The following is a 22,660-nucleotide window of genomic DNA, read 5'->3' on the forward strand; positions in this document are numbered from 1 at the left end:
ACTTGTTAGTAAAAAATGGGTATTTAAATCAGAAATCCAGAACTGCATGCTTGTAAAGTGTAGGTTAAACTTCAGTGGTGGTTATGACATAAGTAAATTACTGACGTTTTTATGTAATAAAAAATGTATCTGAAAGTACACGTCTTATACCAAAATAGCAACAATTCAAACAGTAGCCTATCATGCACGATTCCTTTTTAGAAAATGGTAAACGTGGGCAGCTCCGTCTCCCCAAGAAGGTGAAATATTCAATTTTAGATACTTTTTGCCAGTAAATTGAATTTATTTTACAACCCCGCGTCAACCGGCAAAACGACGAGCAACCCTCACCGCAGACGATAAATAATAATCGATTTGACTTTGGTTAGAGTTTGGTCACAGTGGGGAGCCAACTCTCATGCTATACACAGTAAAAAAAATATTTAAAATAACACGAACTTTGTATTAATTCAAAGCAATAAATTCGGTTGCTTTAAAGGTTGATTTAAAATTTAATTTAAATTCATTTAATATAAATTCAATATATAAAAGGCGATTTCTATATTAACAAAGTCAGTGTAAATACTTTTTGGGAAAGTTGATAGAATTTTTCCTAGATTTGAAACTCTGGAGAAATCGACAGCAGTGTGAAAAGCCGAGCAGCTCGCAGTTCTTTTTAGGCGCATCGATTTTTTCCCAGTCCCTTCTGTTTGCCCTCGAAACTCAAACTCAGTCTCTTAAATTTATGCGAATTCGAATTTGATATGCTTGTTTTCGCAACGTCAGCCATGCAAAAGCCTTGATAAGAGTGTATGTGTGTGTGTGTGAGCCAGGCTTTGCCACTTTTTAGTGTGAAATTAATTTGCTATAATTCATCAATGGCGACGAGGAAGGCAAAGGATTATTTTGCATAAAAAATGCCGGCACTTGTCGATTTTGCAAAGTTGGCCTTCGTTCGCAATTCGAGGCACTCCACTATGTGCGATGAATGGTTAAATGTGTGTAACTGACGCACGTTATGTAATTTATGGCTGGCCATTTATTTTATTTGGCTTAATGTGGGCGCAGTTGTTATTGCCGATGCCATTTGAAAGGTGCAAAGGTCCTGGGTCATGGGGGCGGATTGAGTAATTGGATTATGCGGATAGGTCCACTTGAAGTCCGAATGTCATTACGAAGTTCTGGTAATACAACTAGTTGTTTTGGATTGTAATACTACGAGTTACTTTAATATGCATAAGCTTTTCCAAAAGTCAACCTTTAGATTGATGATTATCTAGCTCGAAAGTAATAAGGCATAAAGCTAAAATTACCCTACTGAATAAGGATGGGTTCAAGTAATACAGCCGATGATCCGAACTTGCTGGCCATAAATTTGAGGTGGAACTCTAGCGAAACAAAGTAGGCTAAGTTGACATTGCTTTTTGGTTCAGAGACAGATGGGGAATGATTTATATTTATTATTATTGGCGGTGAATTTTAAATCGAAGCTCCCGCAAATGTTGTGCAGAAATTACGAGTGAGCTGTTCGCTGTCCGCTGTCCTTTGTCCTTTGCCAGTCGAAAAGTGGAGTCCTGCCGTCATGGCCCCAAAAAGTGTGCTATACATTTTGTAAGCTGCTTTCGATGGCATTGGCGGCAGCTGCTTTTGTCATTATTAATAACTGTTAATTATTCACCATTATAGCTGTGCCTGCCGAGCACGTTCGCTGCCTTTGAAGGCAAACTTGTTTGCTCTGCCGCCCCGTCTCGCTCTGCCGCATCTTGCCTCCCTGTCTGGCCGCCGTGTGCTTTGCTGCCGCCCCAGTAATTCCCTTTTCATATTGTTTGGCATCATATTTTATGTGCTCCTTAGTTAACGCCCGCCGATGTCTAGCTATTCGTTGCTCTATTCCAACAACTAACCATCTCTGTCTTGCTCTTGGCCATATTTACATGTTATTAAAAACTTTTGCCCAGCTGCCCATTGCTGCTGGTGGCCAAAAAACAAAAAAAAATAATAAAAAATAATAAGAGGGCATAAAAACGAAAAGAAACTTTTCTATTTTGCCTCGACTCAAGTTATTGAAAATTCATGAATAATTGACATTTATTGCAGTTGGCACAAATGATGGTCGATAACGGGCAAACTGGGGCTTATGGCAGCAAGCAAAGGGGGGTGGGCGGTGGGCGGAATTAGGGGCGGAATGGGGCGTGGCAGGCTGGCCATCAACTCTAGGTTGCCTGCACATTTATAGACATAAATATTAAAGTAGCTTACGTACTTAATTGTAAATTATGCATTCAATTAGTTATGCCAGACTGCCCTCAAATGATATTTCCAGTCGGGTTCAATTTGAGATAGAGCGAGATTGAAAATTTTCAGGGAAAGAGACGCCAGCAGAAAGTTCAATTAAATTCCATATATTCCCCATTGTGCTTCTCTGAGTTGGGCTCCCAATAGTTCCAGCTGCAGGAAAACACTTGGGTCATTCGAGCTTGGGAAATTGTATATGTTCTTGCTATCTTGTCGCATTATTTTAATCGCTGTGATTATCATATTAACGACACTCTGACAACTGCTAATTAATCCTACTTAAACATGTTACATTTAAAAAGCACCTCAAACTTATTCCTTGAAAAAGACTATCAAGTAAATTTACGTTTGAGTTAATCAGCTAAAAAGTATTGGAATTACAGCATCCCTTTCTCACAACTTTTAATACATAGTTAAGATAACTATCTCATTAATTACTAAAAGAGCATTCAAAGTATTATTCGCTTATATAACCCAGATATTCAAGAAGTTCTAGAGTTTGTTCAAGATTTAATTGATTCAAAATAAGTATCTTTTCATTCGTCCCACGTGAAAATGAGCAACTGCAAATGATACGTGAATTTGGCCCGCAGCTTTTTGGCTTCATTGGATTTCCAGGCTGCTGTGTGGAGTGCGTTTGCTCCATTTTAGATTATGAAAATATACACACCGAACTCGACCCGTGCGGCCCCTTCGTTAGCCTTAGATGACTTCACATATTTTGCCATGAAATAAGACCAGAGGGTGCTGTCAGCAACATACGCTTACCATTTCCGTTTTTGTTTTAGTTACAACTAGAGGCACACACACACACTAACATGTTGGCACACTACCAACACGTGTGTGTGGGTGAGCACGGGTGTGTATTTGTGCTGAACCACATATGGTTGATGGTTTTGAGAGCCGGCGGTACGCATTTCCAGGCATTTGCATTCAAATGCATTTAATTAAATCAACTAGAACCAACAGACAATGCAGGAACTGCAACAGCATCCCCCTCCCCACCCCCTTCTGCAATATGATGAGCTCCATAACATTTAAAACCAAATTTATTTGGTGTAAATTCTGCCAGGTTCGGTAAGTTTAATTGTGTGTAGTTTCCATTTCCCAGTGCGAATTTGAGATGAGTCCGCAAGCACGTCTATGAATCGAAATGGATAAAATATCTTTTCGGTGTACGCGAATACCACTGTTAATAGCTTTTTTAACACGTCACTCTTTTCCTCAGTGATGATTTTTTCGCTGACTATTGAAATTTAGGTAAGTAGGAGCAACGCTGACCTGTTGCTAAACATGTTTGAACTCAAGCCCCACGTTGGGCGGGGCTTTTCCATATAGGAAAGTGCTTTACAAACTTATTTTGTAAATGTGTGTTCAATAAACCAGCTTTCTTAAAAAACTTTAGCGAAGGTGTTTAGCAATGAAATTGTAATTTTGCTGCAAGGAAGCTTTTACATATTTTTTGCTCAGAATATATCTGTCAGTATGGCATTGTTTGGCATGTGCCCAAAAAATGCGAGCCCATTAAATAAAATATAAAACAAGAAGCGAGAGACTGTCAGCCTGTCTACTTGTCCTGGGGCCAATCCCTGTGTCAATTAGCCATTTGGCCGCTACAGCTTACCCGCATAAAGCTGTCAGAAAGTTAATATAAAAATCTCATTCGAATCATTTACTTTATTATAGCTAATTGAAGGCCAGGTCGGGTTGAAGGCATCAGTCAAGTTGCCCTGCTCTTTAATCTGAACCAGTTGTGTCCTGTGCAGACTGAAAATCGAATTTGGATATAAATAAATAGCTGAGAATCCTTTTCTTTCAATATTACAACACACAGTTTTAAAGTTTTTTAGCGCATTTGGCTCTTGAGTTATGAACCTGGGTTTGTCATAATGGGCTTTCATCCCATAATGTAACAAAGAGCGAAAAAATTAAAGTCCTCGCTTAGCCTGCCAAGGATATTTCCCCCCTTAATTACTTTCAATCAAGAACCTTTCCTTTATTCTCGCACCCACTGACGGTGACACTTGAAAAATGTTTGGTAAACAAAAAAGTTGCGCTCGAGAGAAAGGTAAACTAATATACATTTTGTGTAGCAACCGCACGGCGTTATGAAAAATGGACACAGAGCAGCGCCAACCAAAGGAAGACATCCTCCTCCGTCCACTACGTACCGTCTTGGCTTTGTCTTTGCATAACCCTTTGAAAAATGATTGTGAGCAGGTGACATAGCTGGCCAGTGCCATTTTGGAGTGGTACAGTCGCCGCAAAAGCTGCGCCAGAGTCATTTATCAAGCGACACACTTAGAGACGAGGCCATCCAAACTTAATAAACAGGCATCAGGCTGTAATTATATGACGGTAATGTTATAATGAGCGCCCAGACAATACATCACAAGCTCGTTGTTTGCCTTGATAATTGAAAATGTTTGTAATTTTCGCCTCAAATTCCTGCCCCAATCCGCTTGCCCCGTCCTGACCGACCTTAACGCGGTCTCAAACTTCGCACTTTTATCTTCTGGAAAAGTTTCGTTGGCCTTTTTTATTTCCCTTTATGTTTGGATTTTTTCGCCTCTGTGTGCGGCCAAAGTTTTGCGACAGTTTAGGGATTAGGAGGCCCCGAAAGTAGGCAAGAAAGGAAAACTTTCCAGTCATGTCCAAATTTAAGTGCTGAAAAATTTTCTGGATTATGTGGCAGTTGATGAATTTGTTGCGCGAGGGAATTAGACGCTAATGTTTGTTCTTTTTCGCCGGAAAGGGAGCAATGCACTAATAGATTTGTCTGGACCATTGACTCCACATCAACAGCTGGCGGGGCAGACCCGACCCATTGAAATGGCAGATTATCTGGTTTTAAGGACTTATAGCAGACGAATGGGGAAAGCAGCATTTCTGTTTACCTTTCCTTACCATCATGTAAGGGAATATGAGAAGATGTCTTGATTTAAAAATAATATCTTCCTAATGAATGGACTTACTAAATTTCTTAATTTTTTCCAAGACCCTGAAAATATCAAGTACACCATAGTGCGTCTGTACCCCTGCTAAAAAAAACCACATCCACAACTTTTTTTCAGTCTGAATGCGCTAAAAATTGTTGCAAGAAGACTTTTATGCACCAGGCGGCCAAAAGTTTTCATGGTTTTTCTGGTGTGAATGCAACAGCTTGTATTTATACTCATAATTGAAATAATTGCAGAAAGCAGACATAATTATATTCTCGTGGTGATTGTTCTTGTTATTGTAAGATGTGCTGCATCGTAGTCATTGTCCCTGGCTGGCAGTCTGAAGTTGGCTGAGATTGAGTTTAAGAACAATAGGGTTTTTAAGAGATAGAAAGTGCCGGATTTACACAGATTTTCTGGGGAGTCCAAAACAATATGAACTTATTTGAATTTCCCTCAACACTTTAATCGAATAATGACCACATAATATTGCACTTTAGGCAGTAGCCATCGCAACAGTTAAAGTAGCAAATTCAAATTGCATTATTCTGTAGGGATTTAGGGAATTAAAGGCACTACCTTTTAAAACTTCGATTATGGGAAATTGCTTTGAGAATGTAAGGCGGTAAGCTTGGGTTATTTCCAAGCAATTACCTTAAAGGAGCAATCATTTGCGAATGCCGATTCCTTTAAGTTCTTAGGCCCTGCGTAAGCCGTCTTTGGGCGCTTTCGTTGCAGCAATTCCTAAGCCTTCCGCTCCCCAAATAATCAACCCTTTCGGCAGCTGGGCAAATATGTGTGCAGACCAGCGCTTGCAGCATATGCCCCCTAATTCAGATTCAGATACAGATACAGATGGGGATTGAGCTTGAGATTCAGGTGGCGGCAGGGCCAGGAGGATACAGTTCGGAAAGCGACCAAAAAGCGGATTAAAGCTTTTGGGGCACCGCAATGAGGAACTTACCTCCAAATCCGATGCGAGGGACGGACGCGATGTGGCAACATTGACAAAGGACTCCACGAGTTGTCAGGGGCGCGCGGATTGGCGGTGGGCGGTTTTCGAGGGGGTTGAGCAGAAATTAAGCAATGGTATGAGGTGGCCCGTCTAAGATGATTGATTGGGCTTTTAGTTAAATTGCCCAAGCGGCCAGCAAGGGCAGACCGTCTCCTCGAGAAAGTTGCGCCACCTATCCAAAACTTCGAACACGTTTCTGGAGCAACAGCTTCTGGACGAAGTTAGAGCATCGTATATACCAACTATAATTAATCGTTATTTACATGACAAATCTTGGAAACGTGACTAATACAGTGATAGTACTTTCATTGCATAGCACATCTGAACTCATCGAGTATTTATTTCATTGAGTCATCATCACACTTTTTAAATAGAATCAGAGAACATTTTTAGGTTTTTTCTTTTAAAATTTGCATTAAACAAAAGATTTTTTACTTACTCACATATATTTGAATAATATAAAAATTGCAAAACCAATTGCATTACACATTTAACTAACATATAACAGACTTTCTGTTAACAATTGATTTGGTTTGCTTATATGTACATCCATAATTGCTATTTAATAATTGCTTTCGAAGAAGTACGCGTGTTTGTTTTAGTTTTCATTATGTTGCTTCGTTTTTTCAATCATTATGATACCTATGAATTTAATTAACTGCATTTTTATAAAAATCTACATGGCTCTTATGTCCATTGTAATCATGGTAGCTGAAAGGAGGGCACTTTTGACGGCCTGGGTGTGCGTTTCAAATTGAGCGGATTAAGTTTAATTACAATTTTTCGGCATCGCTGCAGTGGGTAGCCATAACAGGACCTCGCAAAGGACTCTCTGCCCCTCGACTTGCGCGTGTGTGCGTGTGTGAGTGCAGTGCAGTTGTATGGGTTGTGCCTTTGTCCCCTTTTCGCAGCGCGTAAATGAAAAGTAAACCTTTATGGCGCGCTGCGGGCGGCTTGCAATATGTCTGACGAACCCAAAGGACTCGTGCCCATTCCGCTGGAGAAGGGCCGGAGCACCCAACCCCCGAATTACCGAAAAATTCAATGGAAGAATTCGTTGCGCACACGTGTTCGATGTGCAGTGCTCTGCATATCCTGCGTATCCTGCGTATCCTGGCAGCTTCCTGGCAGCCCCGTCGCAGTGGCTGTAATTGGATTTAGTTGGCATCGAGCTTGGACTTGCCCATTGTTGTCCTTCGGCGCAATATGCTTTCCTTCAGAAATTGAGGCTGCCACAAATCTACTTTCAGCTGCGGATCGCGTGGCTGCTTTAATGGCAATCGTTGATATTCCGGGCTTATGACATGAAATATGCCCGCAAAAGCACTCCCGTAATGAGACCCGCACATATCGAGCTGAGTTTGGGGTGTCAGTGTGGTTTAATTAATTTTAATGTGATGCTGAGCGTTATGGACTCAGGCATTGCATTGACAATCATCCAGCTGAGCAGGACTCTATATGAAATTCATACGGTTGCCAAACATATGTATGCTGATTTTTTGCGTAACTGAAATTGGTTTCAAATCATAAGCAAAAAATGCTAACAAAACAGTAAAAGCAAAGTGCATTTAGTTTCAAAAGCAATTTGAGATTTCTAAACGTATCAACATAATATTTGCAAGTCCTTTAAATTTTTTTTAAAACGATATGAATATGTGAGCTTTTTTCTTTGTTTTATATTAACATTTCGACAGTATTTGAGTTTTGAAATGGATAGTTTCGATTTCCCTCATCCTGCAGCGACACAAAATGGCTTTTAATATCACTTTAATCACAATTGCGAATACTCACACTCCCTGCGTCCAATCAATTGTCATTTGCATAAAATCAACATTAAAAAGGCGGCAACCCCAGGCTCCAATCAAACTCATACCCTGTGAAAATTTTAATTAAAATCCAGACAGCAAAAATGACAAAAAAAGTGCAACCGAACATGCATATTAATATTATGTATAAAAGTGAAAGTTTTAATACTTGAAATATGGCATTTAATTTCGAAAGTGCATGCAGCATTTAATAATCAGTTCGATATAAATATGCCATTCAAATCGCAGCACTTAGATACATCTCGGTCTGAATTATATATACATTTCGTGTGCTTAAATTGCAATTTGCATCGGTGTGAAGTGCGCCTGGCTACCTCCACAGCCGGGATTGCATTCCCGAAGTCAATCAATAGTTCTGACATGGCAACTACTGCCGCCTGGCTGAGTATCATTTCCAGCTCCGATGGCCCAGGAGCATTTCGGAATGTCCGGCGTTGTCATGGCAACGTTAGTAGCTCCACCCGAGGGTAGCTCAAGCCGGAGCCATTCACGCCCCATGCGGATGCGGATGCTACTGCAGTTGCAGCTGGTGCTGCTAGTGTTGCTACTGTATTTTCATTTTATTTGAATGCGTCGCCATGTCAGAGGTTAAATGCATGCGCAGCAGTCAGCGACCTTCCGCTGCGACCCCTTAATTTGACCTTTATTGGCAGCAGCGGCACCCCCTGCATTCCGCACCCCACCTGATCAGGTTCGCAAACCCCTTGTGACATAGTTCCGCCCTCGTTTCATTTTTGCATGCGTTGACATGTGAAATTGTTGACCAAGTCCCCAGGCGAAGCTTGCTTTCGATTCCTGGAACTTGGCTCTTTTAGTCGCACGGGAGGGCTATTACCATCAAAGTGTTGCTGCTGATGTTTTAATTAATTGCCGCATGTCGACTGCATACAAGTAGGTAAAATGTTCGGGTGTCCCAGGGAAATTGATACAAGCTTTCCAATTAATCAATTCATATCATATACATCTGCATATGTATCTCCCATGGGAACAATTGCTTTAAACTGAGTTTATCTCGCTGTTATGGGAAAAATTTCAGTTTTTCATGAATATTTTGGGCATGGTATCTTTAAAAGGCTTTTTTACATTTATTATTATTTAGCCATAATTTGTTGCGCCCAGCTACTGCGTGAAACTACAAGGTTAACTCGATCAATGATTCTATAACCTCAACCTTTTCAAAACATTTATTAACTTTCATGAAATTAAATGTTATAGAAAGTAACTGTAATCGGTCAGAAGTATATTGCTTTTTCAGAAGCAATCGGAACCGTGTAATGAATGTGTACATTCGTACTGGTCTCGGTTTTCAGCTGGAGAAGCCTCGACACGTGTCGACGTCACTGTCAGTGAATGTCTAATGCACAATGATGGAAATCCAAGCCAATCCATAAACAGCCCTGGCAAGCCTACTTAACTACTCACTCAGCCAGCGACCCACAATTCCAGTGTTGCCGCCCCTTCGCATGTTTGTGGAAAATTAAACCTTTCACTCAGCTCACCTCATACTCGTACTCGTCGTCGCACTCGCACTCGTTCAAACTGTTGACACGTCCTGGAAATGGAAATCTATAATGCGCCGAAATCAGAAACAGTTGTCTATCCGAGGCGAGGGTTGCAACTTGCCCTTTTCGACCCCTTCTCGACATGTGGTTTGCTGTTTGGGCTAAACGCATTACATGTCAAGACAACGACGTCGCTCTTAGCACTTCAAGCTTACATTTTATTTGCAATATGACAGGACTTTATATCCTTTTTCAATATTGAGAGACAGGAAATTATGCTTGTCAGACCGGTCGGCTGATGGGTTATAGCTCACTTTATGCTCCGCTGCAGGAGATTAGTCCTCAAGCGTCGGGCGCTTAGTCCTTCAGCCCACTTGGTCCTTGCATATTTGATTAGCCTGCCACTTAATGGCGGTGTCAGAGAGGAAACAGCCCCTACCTTCCTTACTCAGAGCTCGATAATTAGTTTCGATGTTGATTCCTCAGATTATAGCGAAAGAAGCACTTATTGATTTCGACGTGAAAACCCACACGAATCTATAGGTACTTTAATATCCTAGCCAATGTATAAGGCTAGAAAGGACGTCCTTTCACTTGTAACTCACGCATTCCATTTTTATTGAGTAACAACTTTTTAGAACTGATAAATTGCAGTACTTGTGAATTTCACACTAAGCCTTACAAGGATGAAACCTATTTATAAATTCTTGTTCCGTACTTTTTCCATTAAATCTGTCATTTTTAATTTGCAAGCCAAAGTCAACTCCTTTGAAAAACAAACTGGACGTAAAGAACACTGGGGCGTTCTTTTGTCTAAGCAAATGCAAATATTTGGAATCCTTGACATTCCACGAGTGTCTTTGGGGCGGTTTAGCTCTCTGGCCTAATATTTATTTTCTGGTATTTATTTTTTAATTGCCCTCATGCCTTGTGCTCCGGTTCCTTCCAGGAGCTGCATCATTGGCCCCGAACTGTGCGTCAAAGTCTGCTCCATCGGCACTGTGATAAACCGCTCGGCCTACGCGTCGGACTACTGCCAACTGGAGGGCTTCACCGGCAGACAGAGCCAGCCCATGCCCATTCGCTGGATGGCTTGGGAGAGCGTCCTACTGGTAAGATATTCTAGTATATAGATCATATAATATTAAATATAAAGAATCATCAAAAAATGCCTGCTCAAAACTAGAATATGCGGGTGGAAATCCAATCAAACTTAGTTAGAGATTATATATCAGTAAAATGTGCAACAGCAAAGAAGAATAACATTTAAATGGCATATTTTTTGTATAATATAAGCTTTATATGAAACCTTAAACAGTATATCCAAACACTAATTAAAATGTGACAAAGATGGGCTTAGTAAGCTCCATTTTAATTAATGTAACAGCAAACTGACAAAAATTGTTTCTTCAATAACAAATTTCAAAGTTCAATTGTAACTATAGTTATTAAGCCCTAAAAGTTTCGGCTGCAAAATGTCAATTTTAATACCTTATGAATTTTATTTCTTCAGAATTACACTTTTCGTTGGGTTAATGCCTCTCCATGGCGAACAAACTTTTCTGAAATATGTACCCTCTATATATACATATAATACAACGCCCACACCAAATCAATAAAATAATGTAAAATGTAGCACCAATTAGGCGGCTGGTTAATTAACAAACATGCAGAGTCCATTAACCCTTTGGGTGCTCAACTCGTCTTATGTCGTGAGTGCTGTTTTTTGACCAAAAAACGTTTCATACGCAATTTTATAACAAAAGCACTGAGTAGGAAAAAACATTTGGCAAAGCGTAAAAGTAACCAAAAACCGAGTGAAATATTTTATAAATCCCCGAGCAAAAACCGCACCAACTAAATTAATTAACTACACGAGAACCGGGAGCAGATTTTTGGCCAGACTATCAAAAGCAAACGGAACGAAATGTACATGAATATAGTATGTACACACGTACATACAAACATTCCCACACAATATGACAGATAAAAATAAAAACAAAGAGCCTCTGGGAGGCAGGAAGACTAGATACAAGTACGAGTACGAGTCGGCGTGGCTTGGGGAGAATGGGGAGGATGCTTTTAGAGGTTTCCAGAGGGGTTCAACAGGGCCCAAATAAACGAACGAGTGAGTGGATACCACTGCAGGAAAAATCGGAATTGATAAGGGGGCGGATTGTGGAACGCTGTAGCGAATAATGAAAGGCTACAAAAGGTTTTAGATACATGAACAGGAGCTAAAAGGAGCTAAGATAAAATGAATGTAGGACAACCAAATACTTCTTTTTTTTGCAATTTCCCTTGGTTTTTTAAACTTAAGCTTACTAATTATATGCTACGCTTTTCTTTAGTTCATCGAAAGTATCGATACTTGTGTATCTCCTAATAATTTAATGATCTATCTGTCTTAAACATTGTTTGATCTTACCTCTTTGCAGGGCAAGTTCACAACGAAATCGGATGTGTGGTCCTTCGCAGTTGCCCTTTGGGAAATATTGACTTTCGCCAGGGAGCAGCCCTACGAGCATTTGTCGGACAAAAGTGTAATCGAAAACATCGGGCTCATATATCGGGACTACAAAATGCATGTGAGTGGCTATAGAAACAATTATTGATGTGGTCAAAGAATTATGTTTGCTCGTATTTCTAGGAACTTTTGCCAATGCCTCCGAATTGTCCGCGCGAGATTTACGATCTGATGTGCGAGTGCTGGCAGCGCGACGAGTCGAGTCGACCCAGTTTCCGCGAGATACATTTGTATCTGCAGCGCAAGAATTTAGGTTTTAAGCCACAGACCCATACACACATGTATTGAAGCATTCGAGGGGTAGAAACACGAATTGAACATGATTTTAGCAGGTTATAATTCAATTATCAATTTCGACAGCTATTCGGGAAAAACGTACTTTTAAAAAGAAATGCATGTAGAGAACTTAATGGATAACAATCGCAAACCAAACCCCGAATTTAATACGTTACACTTTCTTTCCACTGGTATGTCCACTTGGAAATTATCAAAATATGTATGTATATCAGAGGTAACGGCTGTTTGTACGGTAAAACACAGGAATCGCTAACAAATATTATACTTCTAAGGACACAATCAAGTGAATAGCTTATAAAATCCCTCGAATAATACACATTGAAAGAGTTTAAGTGTAAATAATATTGGTAGCAAACTCCGTATGGTAATATTTGTGCATTCTATCCAATGGATAATTAAATGGAATCGAAAATGAAAACATTGACATATGTGTGTACCTATCGCTCCTCCACCTGAACGCTATCTATCAAATCAATTATGCTTTACATATTTACTAGAGTAAAGTGAAATGAGTCTATATTTATAAAAACTAAATAATGTCCACCTGCCGTTGCTGCCCCTTTTCCTGGAAATTACAACTGCATTTTGACGATGTATCGCGATGGAAAAAAGTATTTAAAGCCTGCATATAATTTTGACAATAACTGTTTAAACAATGAAGTGTGAAAACAATTGTGCAAATCGCTTTGTATTTCTGCAAATCTAAACTTGTTCGAGTTAAAAACCTAGGCTAATCGCAGACATTCGTTCTTAAATCTAGTCTACACAAAAGTCAATTAGACGCATATCAAAAATGTATTTTGTTTAACCAAATTTTTACTGTGCCTTTTCCCTGCTATTTTCTTGTGCTGTACAAAGTCTAAAGAATCGTATATCTATTTTATTTAATTTGTATTCTATTAAATGCTTAAAAAGGTTTCGCTGAAAAAAGATATGCAGTTATATCAACTCGATCTAAGAAACTTAGTTTTAATCATAAGCATAGTTGTAAGATCGTTTTAAATTTGCATGAAAGACGACATTTACATTATTTCAGTTAAGAGTTCAATGGTTTTCATGAATTCCAAATATTTAAAAAGATTCTGTACTAAATAAAAACTAAATTAAACATAATTATTTTAATTTAGCATAGCCATAAACTAACCGATACGTTTCCCTTGCTAAAGATCAGTGTAACTCAAAATATAAATAAGCAAAACGTAGAGACAAGAAAGAAAATCGTTGAGCACAATCATGTTTAATAAAAGAACTCTAAAGATGAAACTCAGAATTGTACGCTTTTTGAAATGGAAGAAATTGCATTAGATTATAAATAAAGAAAAATCCTCAAAATCACAGAACTTTGTTTTAAAAAGTTTGTAGTTTCTAAATAACGGTAATGTATGAAATAATAATCACCTGGGCGCCATCTATAAATAAATGTTTTAAAAAACATGAAGCAGAAATACCCGATTCCCAGATGAGCGGTTATTTTTTGAAACAGCAGTGGCGCCACTAGCGAATTAAAGAGGAACGTAGTAAACAATCGATACCAACCCATTGGTATTTAAATACCGCAGATCAGCGATAGTCATAGATAGACTAGAAAACCTGGTATCACTGAGCGGTGTGGTCACACTGTAAGACGCGTCGGACTTTTAGTTTTCAGCTACTTAATTTTTCTAAATTAAACGGTCGCCCTGGGATCGAAAAACTAATTCTCCAAATGAAAGAAATTCGAATTACCATCTTACACACTCGGCCACGCTGCTAAGAGCGAAAAGCGCCCCTTAAACTGCAGTGCAACAGCCACTTTTCCTCGTCGAGATATGTGCTTGTGTGTGTGAGTGAAAGAAATTCCAACAATGCGCAGCACAATACCAATACACACACACGCTGCCTGAATCTCTTTATGCAGCAGTGCACGCAAAAAGGGCAGCTGGGAAACTACTTGCGGCTAAAAAAAAGTGCGTATAATTAGCGAGTGCAGGGACATAAACACTGCCCCAACCAACTACCCACCCCCCGCAACTGGAAGGCCCTTGTAGGCCGCAAAAACCATTCAACTGCACCAAACACGCCCATATCTGCTGGCTGTGCGAGTGTGTTAGTGCGTCTGCTGTCTGTGTGGATGGTGCAAAGTGTGTTTTATTTACTACGCTTCGATTTTGCAATGCTCCTATTATTATTGTTGTGTATGGCTTATCCGCGCAGCGGATGTCGTCGCCTACAATTTTCGTTTCATTTTTTTGTTATTATTTTTCTGTGTCGCTCGCCCCCTCGCACACAGGCACACACACACATGCACACGCTCAGCAATCGCTCTCACGTACAGTAGCAGCTTTGGCTCCCACACACATGCACACTCCGCCGACGCGTAGGCAGCGCATACTCAATCTCCCATGAGAATTTTCGCCCGCTCTCCGATTGTTTTTGTTTGCCTTAATTTATTGGCAGCATTGTGTTTGTTGTGGCGGAAAATGAAAGTGTGTTAGTGCGGGCAGCAAAAAAACCAGCGAAAAAAAAGAAACAAAAATTGAAAAACAAAAGCAGCAACCTGCGCGGCCAGCAAACAAAAAGCCGAATAAGAATTGACTAACAAACTCTCACAGCAATTTCGTTTCAAATACCTTTGTTTTCAAGCCCCGTGTGCATCGCAATCAAAGCTTCGCAGATGCCACTACATCCGCGATTTGGGCCACCCTTTCTTCAAATTGGCCCAAACGCAATACAATGGCTAATCTCTCGGCCAATTGTTTTCGGTTAGAAAGCCAAACAATGTACAAATGGCAATTAAAAAGTTGCCACTGTTGTTGCTTTTATCTATATCCGTGATCATGAGGATATAACAAGCTATGGAAAGTTTATACTGGTTCCAGATTCAGTTCTTTAGACCCACAGAATTATAATAAATTGCGCTGTATCATAAATCACATAATATTAGAGGTTTATAATGCACAGAAGCGTATTGAATCCTTTACTTATAAGATGACTTACACACTTTTTCTTTTGTTGCTTACTATGGTCCTTTATCAACCTTTTCAGCTAAGTATAAAATCTAATCTCATCACATATCACATCAAACGGGGCAAAGGTTGGCATGCCGTTGTAGACAGCATCCACAGCAAAAGCTACCCCTCATGGATCCGTATCACCATATCAGACATCATGTGAGTGCGCGCAGATTTGCTTATTGTACTTGAATTAAATTGACCTCTCTCCCCCAACAGTATCCACCCACAAGCATAGCAGGCACAGGAGCGGTGGTGGGCAGCTCGACGACAATCAACCGGCCGGAACTGCACCAAAAATGCAACCGGGGCTCGCACTCCAGTGACACCAGTTCGGCGTACAGCGGCAGCGATACAATGGCCTCGAACTATGCCTCGTCGCTGGAGGCCGAGGAGATTGACCTCTCCGGCCTGGTGGAGTCCGTCGTGGACTCTGATGAGGAGGATCTAGCGGAGAGCATGGATGTAAGTAGACAAACCTTCGAATATATAAGGATTTTTTAGAATGACATTAGAAAAGGAAGAACATCTGATCATCTATTTGTCTTTTTTCTGATTTATTTAGAGTCTAACCGTGCGCGATGCAGTGCGTGACTGTCTGGAAAAGGATCCGGCGGAGCGGAGCGAGGAGGATGTGGAAGTACTGCTTGAGTTCACGCAGGGCCTAAAAGCATTCACAAACATTACGCTGGCAGTGCGACGAGCACTATGTTCCGTGATGGTATTCGCAGTGGTGGACAAGGCGGGCACCGTGGTCATGTCAGATGGTGAGGAACTGGATTCTTGGTCGGTGCTCATAAACGGAGCCGTGGAGATCGAGCATGCGAATGGCAGCCGCGAAGAGCTGCAGATGGGAGACTCCTTCGGCATTCTTCCCACCATGGACAAGCTCTACCACCGCGGTGTGATGCGTACAAAGTGCGATGACTGCCAATTTGTGTGCATCACGCAAACGGACTACTACCGTATTCAGCATCAAGGCGAGGAGAACATCCGGCGACATGAAGACGAGAATGGTTTCGTTGTTATGGTCACTGAACTCCGGTCCATTGGCGGCGCGGGCACTGATTCTGCTGGCAGTGGCGGATCGGCGTCAGGAGCTTCGGCTTCGCTAAACATGAAGCGTGGTCACGTAGTTATCCGCGGTACTCCGGAGCGTCTGCTACAGCAGCTGGTCGAGGAAAACTCAATGACCGATCCCACATACGTGGAGGACTTTTTGCTCACACACCGCATCTTTATTCAGAACCCACAAGAGGTGACCAGCAAGTTGCTTCATTGGTTTGACTTGGAGCAGGTGGATGCGCACAAGACGCAGGAACTGCGAGATCGCGTAACACGCGTCGTGCTCCTCTGGGTGAACAATCACTTCACCGATTTCGAGGCAGACTATGAGATGATGGAGTTTCTGGAAGTCTTTGAGGCACTGTTAGAGCGAAAAAAGCTGCTAAGCCAGCTGCGCCTGTTGCACATAGCCTGTGCCGCCAAAGCGCGAATGCGCAGCTGTACCCTCACTCGTTCGTCACGTGACGAGCCGCTTAACTTCCGCATCGTGGGCGGCTACGAGCTTCGGGGCGTCGCCATAGCCACCGGTAACGCAGCAGTGGGCATTTACATTTCGCACGTCGAGCCGGGATCAAAGGCCCAGGATGTGGGGCTTAAGCGCGGCGATCAGATTCACGAAGTAAATGGACAGTCGCTGGATCATGTGACTAGCAAGCGAGCCCTCGAAATACTCACAGGCACCACCCATTTGAGCATCAGCGTTAAGAGCAACTTGCTTGGCTTTAAGGAAATAATGCAGGCTCTTGAGCATGGCGGTGGAACCGCTGGATCCGGGAACATTTCCGCGGGCAGCGGCAGTTTCAAGTCCGTGCGAAGTCCACGCCGTATTTGCGCCAATGATATTGCTAAGTTGCACGGTCGCTCCGACAGCACCACCGACGAATTGTCTACCGTCAGCGCCTCAAATCGGGCGCACATGGTGCGCCTTAGTTCCGTCGATATGCTACTTGACCAGCCGGACTGCGCTCCACCTCAAACGCCGCCAGTGAGTGGGAGCGGCAACATGGCCTCCAATTTTATGCAGCAACTCTTGCAAAGCGTTAACAATAGTTCGGCCAAGAAGTCCGGTGGGAATTCAAATTCGGATCAGCAGGATACGAAAGGCGGTTTTATGACACTGGCGCCAAAGCGACGGCTACAGAAAGCGCTGGCAAAGATGAATTTGCTCAATAAGCAGAATCACGGCAGCAGCCTAAACGACTCTTCGGATACGCTGCTTAATGATCCGAAGTCAAAACTATCTGCAGTTAGCTCGTGCAGCAGTTCCACTCAGTCGTCTATCAATGGATGTACGGTCAGTGGGAGTGGCCGGCTCTACCAGTCGCAATCGAATCCGGATTTAACCAGCCTCAACTACGATGGAGGCAGCGATGCGGGTGGAAACGGTGGAGGAAGATTGCAAGTGAACTACCTAAACGCCCACATTCACCGGCCATCAGCGGCCAGTACTTTGACGACAAACTCGACGCAATCGCACCTCTTGCCCGATTACCCGGACCACGTGCTCAAGGTGTACAAGGCAGACCAGACGTGCAAGTATGTGCTCATCTACAAGGAGACGACGGCCCACGAGGTCGTAATGCTGACGCTGCAGGAGTTTGGAATACACGACCCCAGCTCGAATTTCTCGCTATGCGAAGTGAGCGTAGGCGACGGGGGTATGGTAAAACAGCGCCGGTTGCCCGATCAGCTGCAGAACCTGGCCGAACGAATAAGCTTTGCGGCGCGTTACTACCTCAAGTTAAACGATAGCACCGAACCGCTGGTTCCAGACGAACTGGCCCTGGAGCTGGTACGCGAATCGAACGTGCACTTCCTGCACCTAAATGCATACGAGCTGGCCATCCAGCTCACTCTACAGGACTTTGCGAACTTCCGCCAGATTGAGTCCACCGAGTACGTGGACGAACTGTTCGAGTTGCGCTCACGCTACGGAGTGCCTATGCTGAGCAAGTTTGCCGAACTGGTCAATCGCGAAATGTTTTGGGTTGTGAGTGAGATTTGCGCCGAGCACAACATTGTGCGCCGCATGAAGATCGTCAAGCAGTTCATCAAGATTGCGCGCCACTGCAAGGAGTGCCGCAACTTTAACTCCATGTTTGCAATCGTCTCGGGGCTTGGACACGGAGCTGTTTCGCGACTGCGTCAGACGTGGGAGAAGCTGCCCTCCAAATACCAAAGGTTGTTCAACGACCTGCAGGACCTGATGGATCCCTCGCGCAACATGAGCAAGTATCGGCAACTAGTGTCCGCCGAACTGCTGGCCCAGCACCCCATCATCCCGTTCTATCCGATCGTCAAGAAGGATCTCACCTTTATTCACCTGGGCAATGATACGAGAGTGGACGGCCTAATCAACTTTGAGAAGCTGCGAATGTTGGCCAAGGAGGTACGCCTGCTCACGCACATGTGCAGTTCGCCATACGATCTGCTGTCGATCCTTGAGCTCAAAGGGCAGTCTCCATCCAACGCTCTCTTCTCGCTCAATCAGATGTCTGCATCGCAGAGCAATGCTGCCGCTGGCACAGTTATCGCCGCCAATGCCGGCCAGGCAACTATCAAGCGGCGCAAGAAGTCGACGGCGGCGCCAAATCCCAAGAAGATGTTTGAGGAGGCGCAGATGGTGCGGCGAGTGAAAGCATATCTTAACAGCCTCAAAATACTCAGTGACGAGGACCTTTTGCACAAATTCTCGCTTGAATGCGAGCCCGCGCACGGATCTACATACTCGGGCAGCATCTCGCATGGAAATACCTCACACCGAAGCGGTGGTGGAGGCAGCATAAGTGGCGGTGCTGGTGGAAGTTCAGGTGGTGGCGGCGGGGGAAGTTCCAGCCTCAATGCCGGCGACCAACTGAGCATCTATTCGCATACCAGCTCCAGTTCGGCGCCGAACTCCTCACTATCGCTGCGCAAGAGGCACCCAAGTTCACCTACCCTTTCGACTACCAGCTCAACGAGCTCCACCAGCGATCATCAAAGAAGACAGATGCATAACAACGGCCCAAAGTTCGGCACAGCCTCGCCACAGGCAGTTAAAAAGATGCTATCGCTGTCAGAGTCCTCCAAGATTCGGCCGCACCAACCATTCGTGCCGCGTCACGGATCCACAATGGCCGGAGTAATTCCACCACTGCATCACATGCATGCGGCACATGGTTTCAGCACACCGTCGCCCGGAGGAGTGGTCACCTCACCGGCAACCAGTGCAGTGGCCAATGTCCAGTGTACGCCAAGTCCTAGTCCCTGCTCCCACCGACGACTGGCTTCTGGAGGTAAAGGAATTATTATTACTTCCTCATATTATATCACTAACTAAATTGGGTCCATTGCAGGCAACATTATTCCCTCTCGCGCAATCCACGAGCGGTCGCACTCGGACACTCCAGCTCCGCCGCCGCCTCTACCCTCGGTCGATCTCTCCCTTGAGAGCAGTAGTGTAACTACGTTTCGCGATTTACCATTGCGCAAATCCGTGACTTCCGGTAAGTGTTATGTCCTAAGATCGTAGTTGTAAATCGACTAAAAATACGTTATTAGCTGCTACTAAAACCCGATGCTAAGTATGCTCATATAGTGAGGTTATTATTTTCGAAATTCTTCAGAAATGTATTTTGAATATACTAAGCAATCGGATCCCGATAAATAAATCGTAGTCGCCAGTTATTTATACCTTGTTAGTTGCGCTTTAGACTCCGTTCCCTGCTTGCATTTGAAACGTATAGTTTTTGGTGGTTGGGTTGGAATTGGTTGGTTGTCGGCTACACAAACGAAAACATACATACATATAACACGCAAACACAACACGAACACTTGCACCACGTGGTACCATGAAATGAATCCCGAATGGAGGTCACCATTTCACGGCCGCCATCTCAGACATATTCTTTACCCTAATTTCACACCCAACAGGTTCCATATCGTCCTGCGACAGCGGCTACGTGCATCAGCAGCAGCATTACCACATGCAGTACCAGCAGCAGCAACAGCAGAGCAGCTCGCAACACGAGCCATCCCCGCCGGTCTATACAGCAGCCGACTGCCGGCTGCTCCAGCAGATATCGAACAACGCGGTGACCCGCAACTTGAACAGTCCCTGTCAAAGCACAAACACACCACCCAGCACACCTACACCTCCACCGAACCAGCCCACAGCAACCATTCAGCTTTCTGCACCGCCGACGGCAGCAGCATACATGCACGCACGCAGCCAGCATCAGCAGCTCCAGCAGCAGCAGCAATCTTTGGCCATGCCACCTCCGCCGCCGCCGCCGTACAATGTGCCCCCCCTGGGCAGTATCTACAGCCACCACCAGGGCACTACTGGCAGCAGGCACCTGAACCACATGCATGGTAAGACGACCGGACCGCAAGAGAGATGGTTTCCAGATTGCCATCCAGCGACAAAACAACAAATGCAAAGCGGGAGTTGAGTCGGGTCTTTCTGAGATAGGCGTTACACCGGGTTGTTCGACTTGTTTTAATAGCTTGATCTACGTTTTGTAAGCATGACTTATGTACCACCTTAATTATATCAATTTCTCCTTCACAGGTGGCCCGCCAAATTTTATGGATAGCACCAAGTGTACCATATGTCCCATGCCACCCATGAATCAATAATGAATCAAATTGTGCTGTTTTAACCGCTATATGTTTATTTAATTAGTTGTAAGTATGTCGATTCAATGTTACATCTTCAGAACCATAAGGTCACACGATAAGTTGACTTTCAGTTTTTAAGAACAACTTGAGTACTTATGATTTTGAAACGTGAATATTACTTATCTGTGCGCGATTATAACAATTTGCTCTTTAAATTTCAGCAGATAGAGTTGCCAAAATTTGTTAATGGTTGTGGTTTCAATTTCGCCAGCAATCAAAAACAACGTATCCGATCACCTTTACCCTTACCCCCCTCATCGGAGCTGCAAAAACATTACTAGTATCCATTTGTATTGCGTATTTAGGTTTATTAACTGAGAATTTAATTTTAGTTAGGGCTTACCATTTATTATTTAATTTAGCTAAATTCTTTGTACACACTTTCTACCCATCATTCACCGCCAGCGTAGAAGTTGCCTTTTCTCTTAAAAGAAAACGTCTGCAGGCAGACCCTCTCAGCAGACCCAACTAAAACTCTTTTGAAGACTTTTCGTCGGCATTTACAAGTGTAAGAACAGAACAAAATAATTTTAAAGCCCAGCACAACAACGAGACGATCAATTGATATAGAAACGCAAACGGAATCAACTCGAAGCCACCATTAATTCCATTAATGTATACTTCTTTAATACTTATGTACAAGCTAATTTTATTACAAGCATACTCCTTTAAACGCTATATAGATATATATATTATGAAAAACCTTCGCTCCAATTCCAAATATTTAGTTGTTAAGCCCAAAAGAGAGATAGAAAAAACATTTTTTCGAATATATTTTTGACCATTCGTTCTGAAGAATTCAAAGGAAGAGTGGCAGACAAATGCAATATTTGTGTATAGAATTATACAACTCCTAGCAATACCTAGACTAGCCCACAAAAAAAAAGGAAATCATCAAAGTACAACTTCCTCGAAAGACAGAAATAAGTTATGAAAGACAAACCTGAGACATATAAAAACCATATATAATCATTTTTGATCGTATTTTTCTCACACGTAAGGAACTCCAATATGAATATTTGTGTGTGCATGAATGCCTGTTATATACATAGATATATACAATATATATATACAACCTACATATACAAGCTATATACAAGAAATCTCTATATATACAAACCATGAGTGGAGACCCGTTTCTCGCTTCATTTTCAAAGGGAAAATCAAATTATGTTTTGCTGAATTAGAGAAAACAAAAACAAATCAAATCAAACGATATTGGATATGCTAATATGTATACATTGTGCTCTTTGTACTTTTAAGTTAGACTAAATACCAAATTTGCTTTTTAAGGCTTAAGAAAAACATTAAATTTGAAGCCTAAATTGTACTCTGTATAAATAAAAATCGCGTATTTTGCTTAATGATTTTCTATATTTATATGTCTGTATGTTGTGCAACTAAATGCTTAGATTTTTAGGAATCTGAAAAACGACGAGAGACTTCAATGTCATGTTGAGCGTTTATTTTTGCAACTTGTTTGCAAGGGTGCACAAAAATAAAATTATTTAATAATGAATATTACATTGAAAAAGTGATCTTTTAATTGTATCTTTGATT

At 42.5% G+C, this 22,660-nt stretch overlaps 2 protein-coding genes across 7 annotated transcripts in view; both read left to right on the plus strand.

Moving 5' to 3' along the window:
- LOC6613605 (discoidin domain-containing receptor 2) overlaps positions 1-13,720 on the plus strand; it is a 69,893-nt gene extending 56,173 nt beyond the window's left edge. For all 3 annotated transcript variants that reach the window (XM_032717935.1, XM_032717945.1, XM_032717955.1), the window contains 3 exons: positions 10,509-10,671; positions 11,998-12,147; positions 12,210-13,720. In XM_032717935.1, the coding sequence (XP_032573826.1) occupies positions 10,509-10,671; positions 11,998-12,147; positions 12,210-12,374 (478 nt within the window). In that variant the 3' untranslated portion in view covers positions 12,375-13,720. The remainder of the gene's footprint in view (positions 1-10,508; positions 10,672-11,997; positions 12,148-12,209) is intronic.
- Positions 13,721-13,986: 266 nt separating this feature from the next.
- On the plus strand, positions 13,987-22,624 carry LOC6613608 (rap guanine nucleotide exchange factor 2). 4 transcript variants are annotated; one of them, XM_032725636.1, is made up of 8 exons: positions 13,987-14,329; positions 15,408-15,532; positions 15,593-15,838; positions 15,939-19,713; positions 19,774-19,923; positions 20,351-20,791; positions 20,991-21,106; positions 21,262-22,624. In XM_032725636.1, the coding sequence occupies exons 2-7, from the start codon at positions 15,503-15,505 to the stop codon at positions 21,056-21,058; spliced, it is 4,710 nt and encodes a 1,569-aa protein (XP_032581527.1). In that variant the 5' UTR covers positions 13,987-14,329; positions 15,408-15,502; the 3' UTR covers positions 21,059-21,106; positions 21,262-22,624. The 4 variants fall into 4 exon arrangements, with proteins under 4 accessions (XP_032581527.1, XP_032581534.1, XP_032581539.1 ...); XM_032725643.1 differs by having other exon boundaries at positions 21,265-22,624; XM_032725648.1 differs by lacking the exon at positions 20,351-20,791.
- The last annotated feature ends 36 nt before the right edge of the window (positions 22,625-22,660 follow it).

Source organism: Drosophila sechellia, chromosome 2L (genome assembly GCF_004382195.2).
Source record: "Drosophila sechellia strain sech25 chromosome 2L, ASM438219v1, whole genome shotgun sequence".
In the NCBI taxonomy this organism is placed as follows: domain Eukaryota; kingdom Metazoa; phylum Arthropoda; class Insecta; order Diptera; family Drosophilidae; genus Drosophila; species Drosophila sechellia.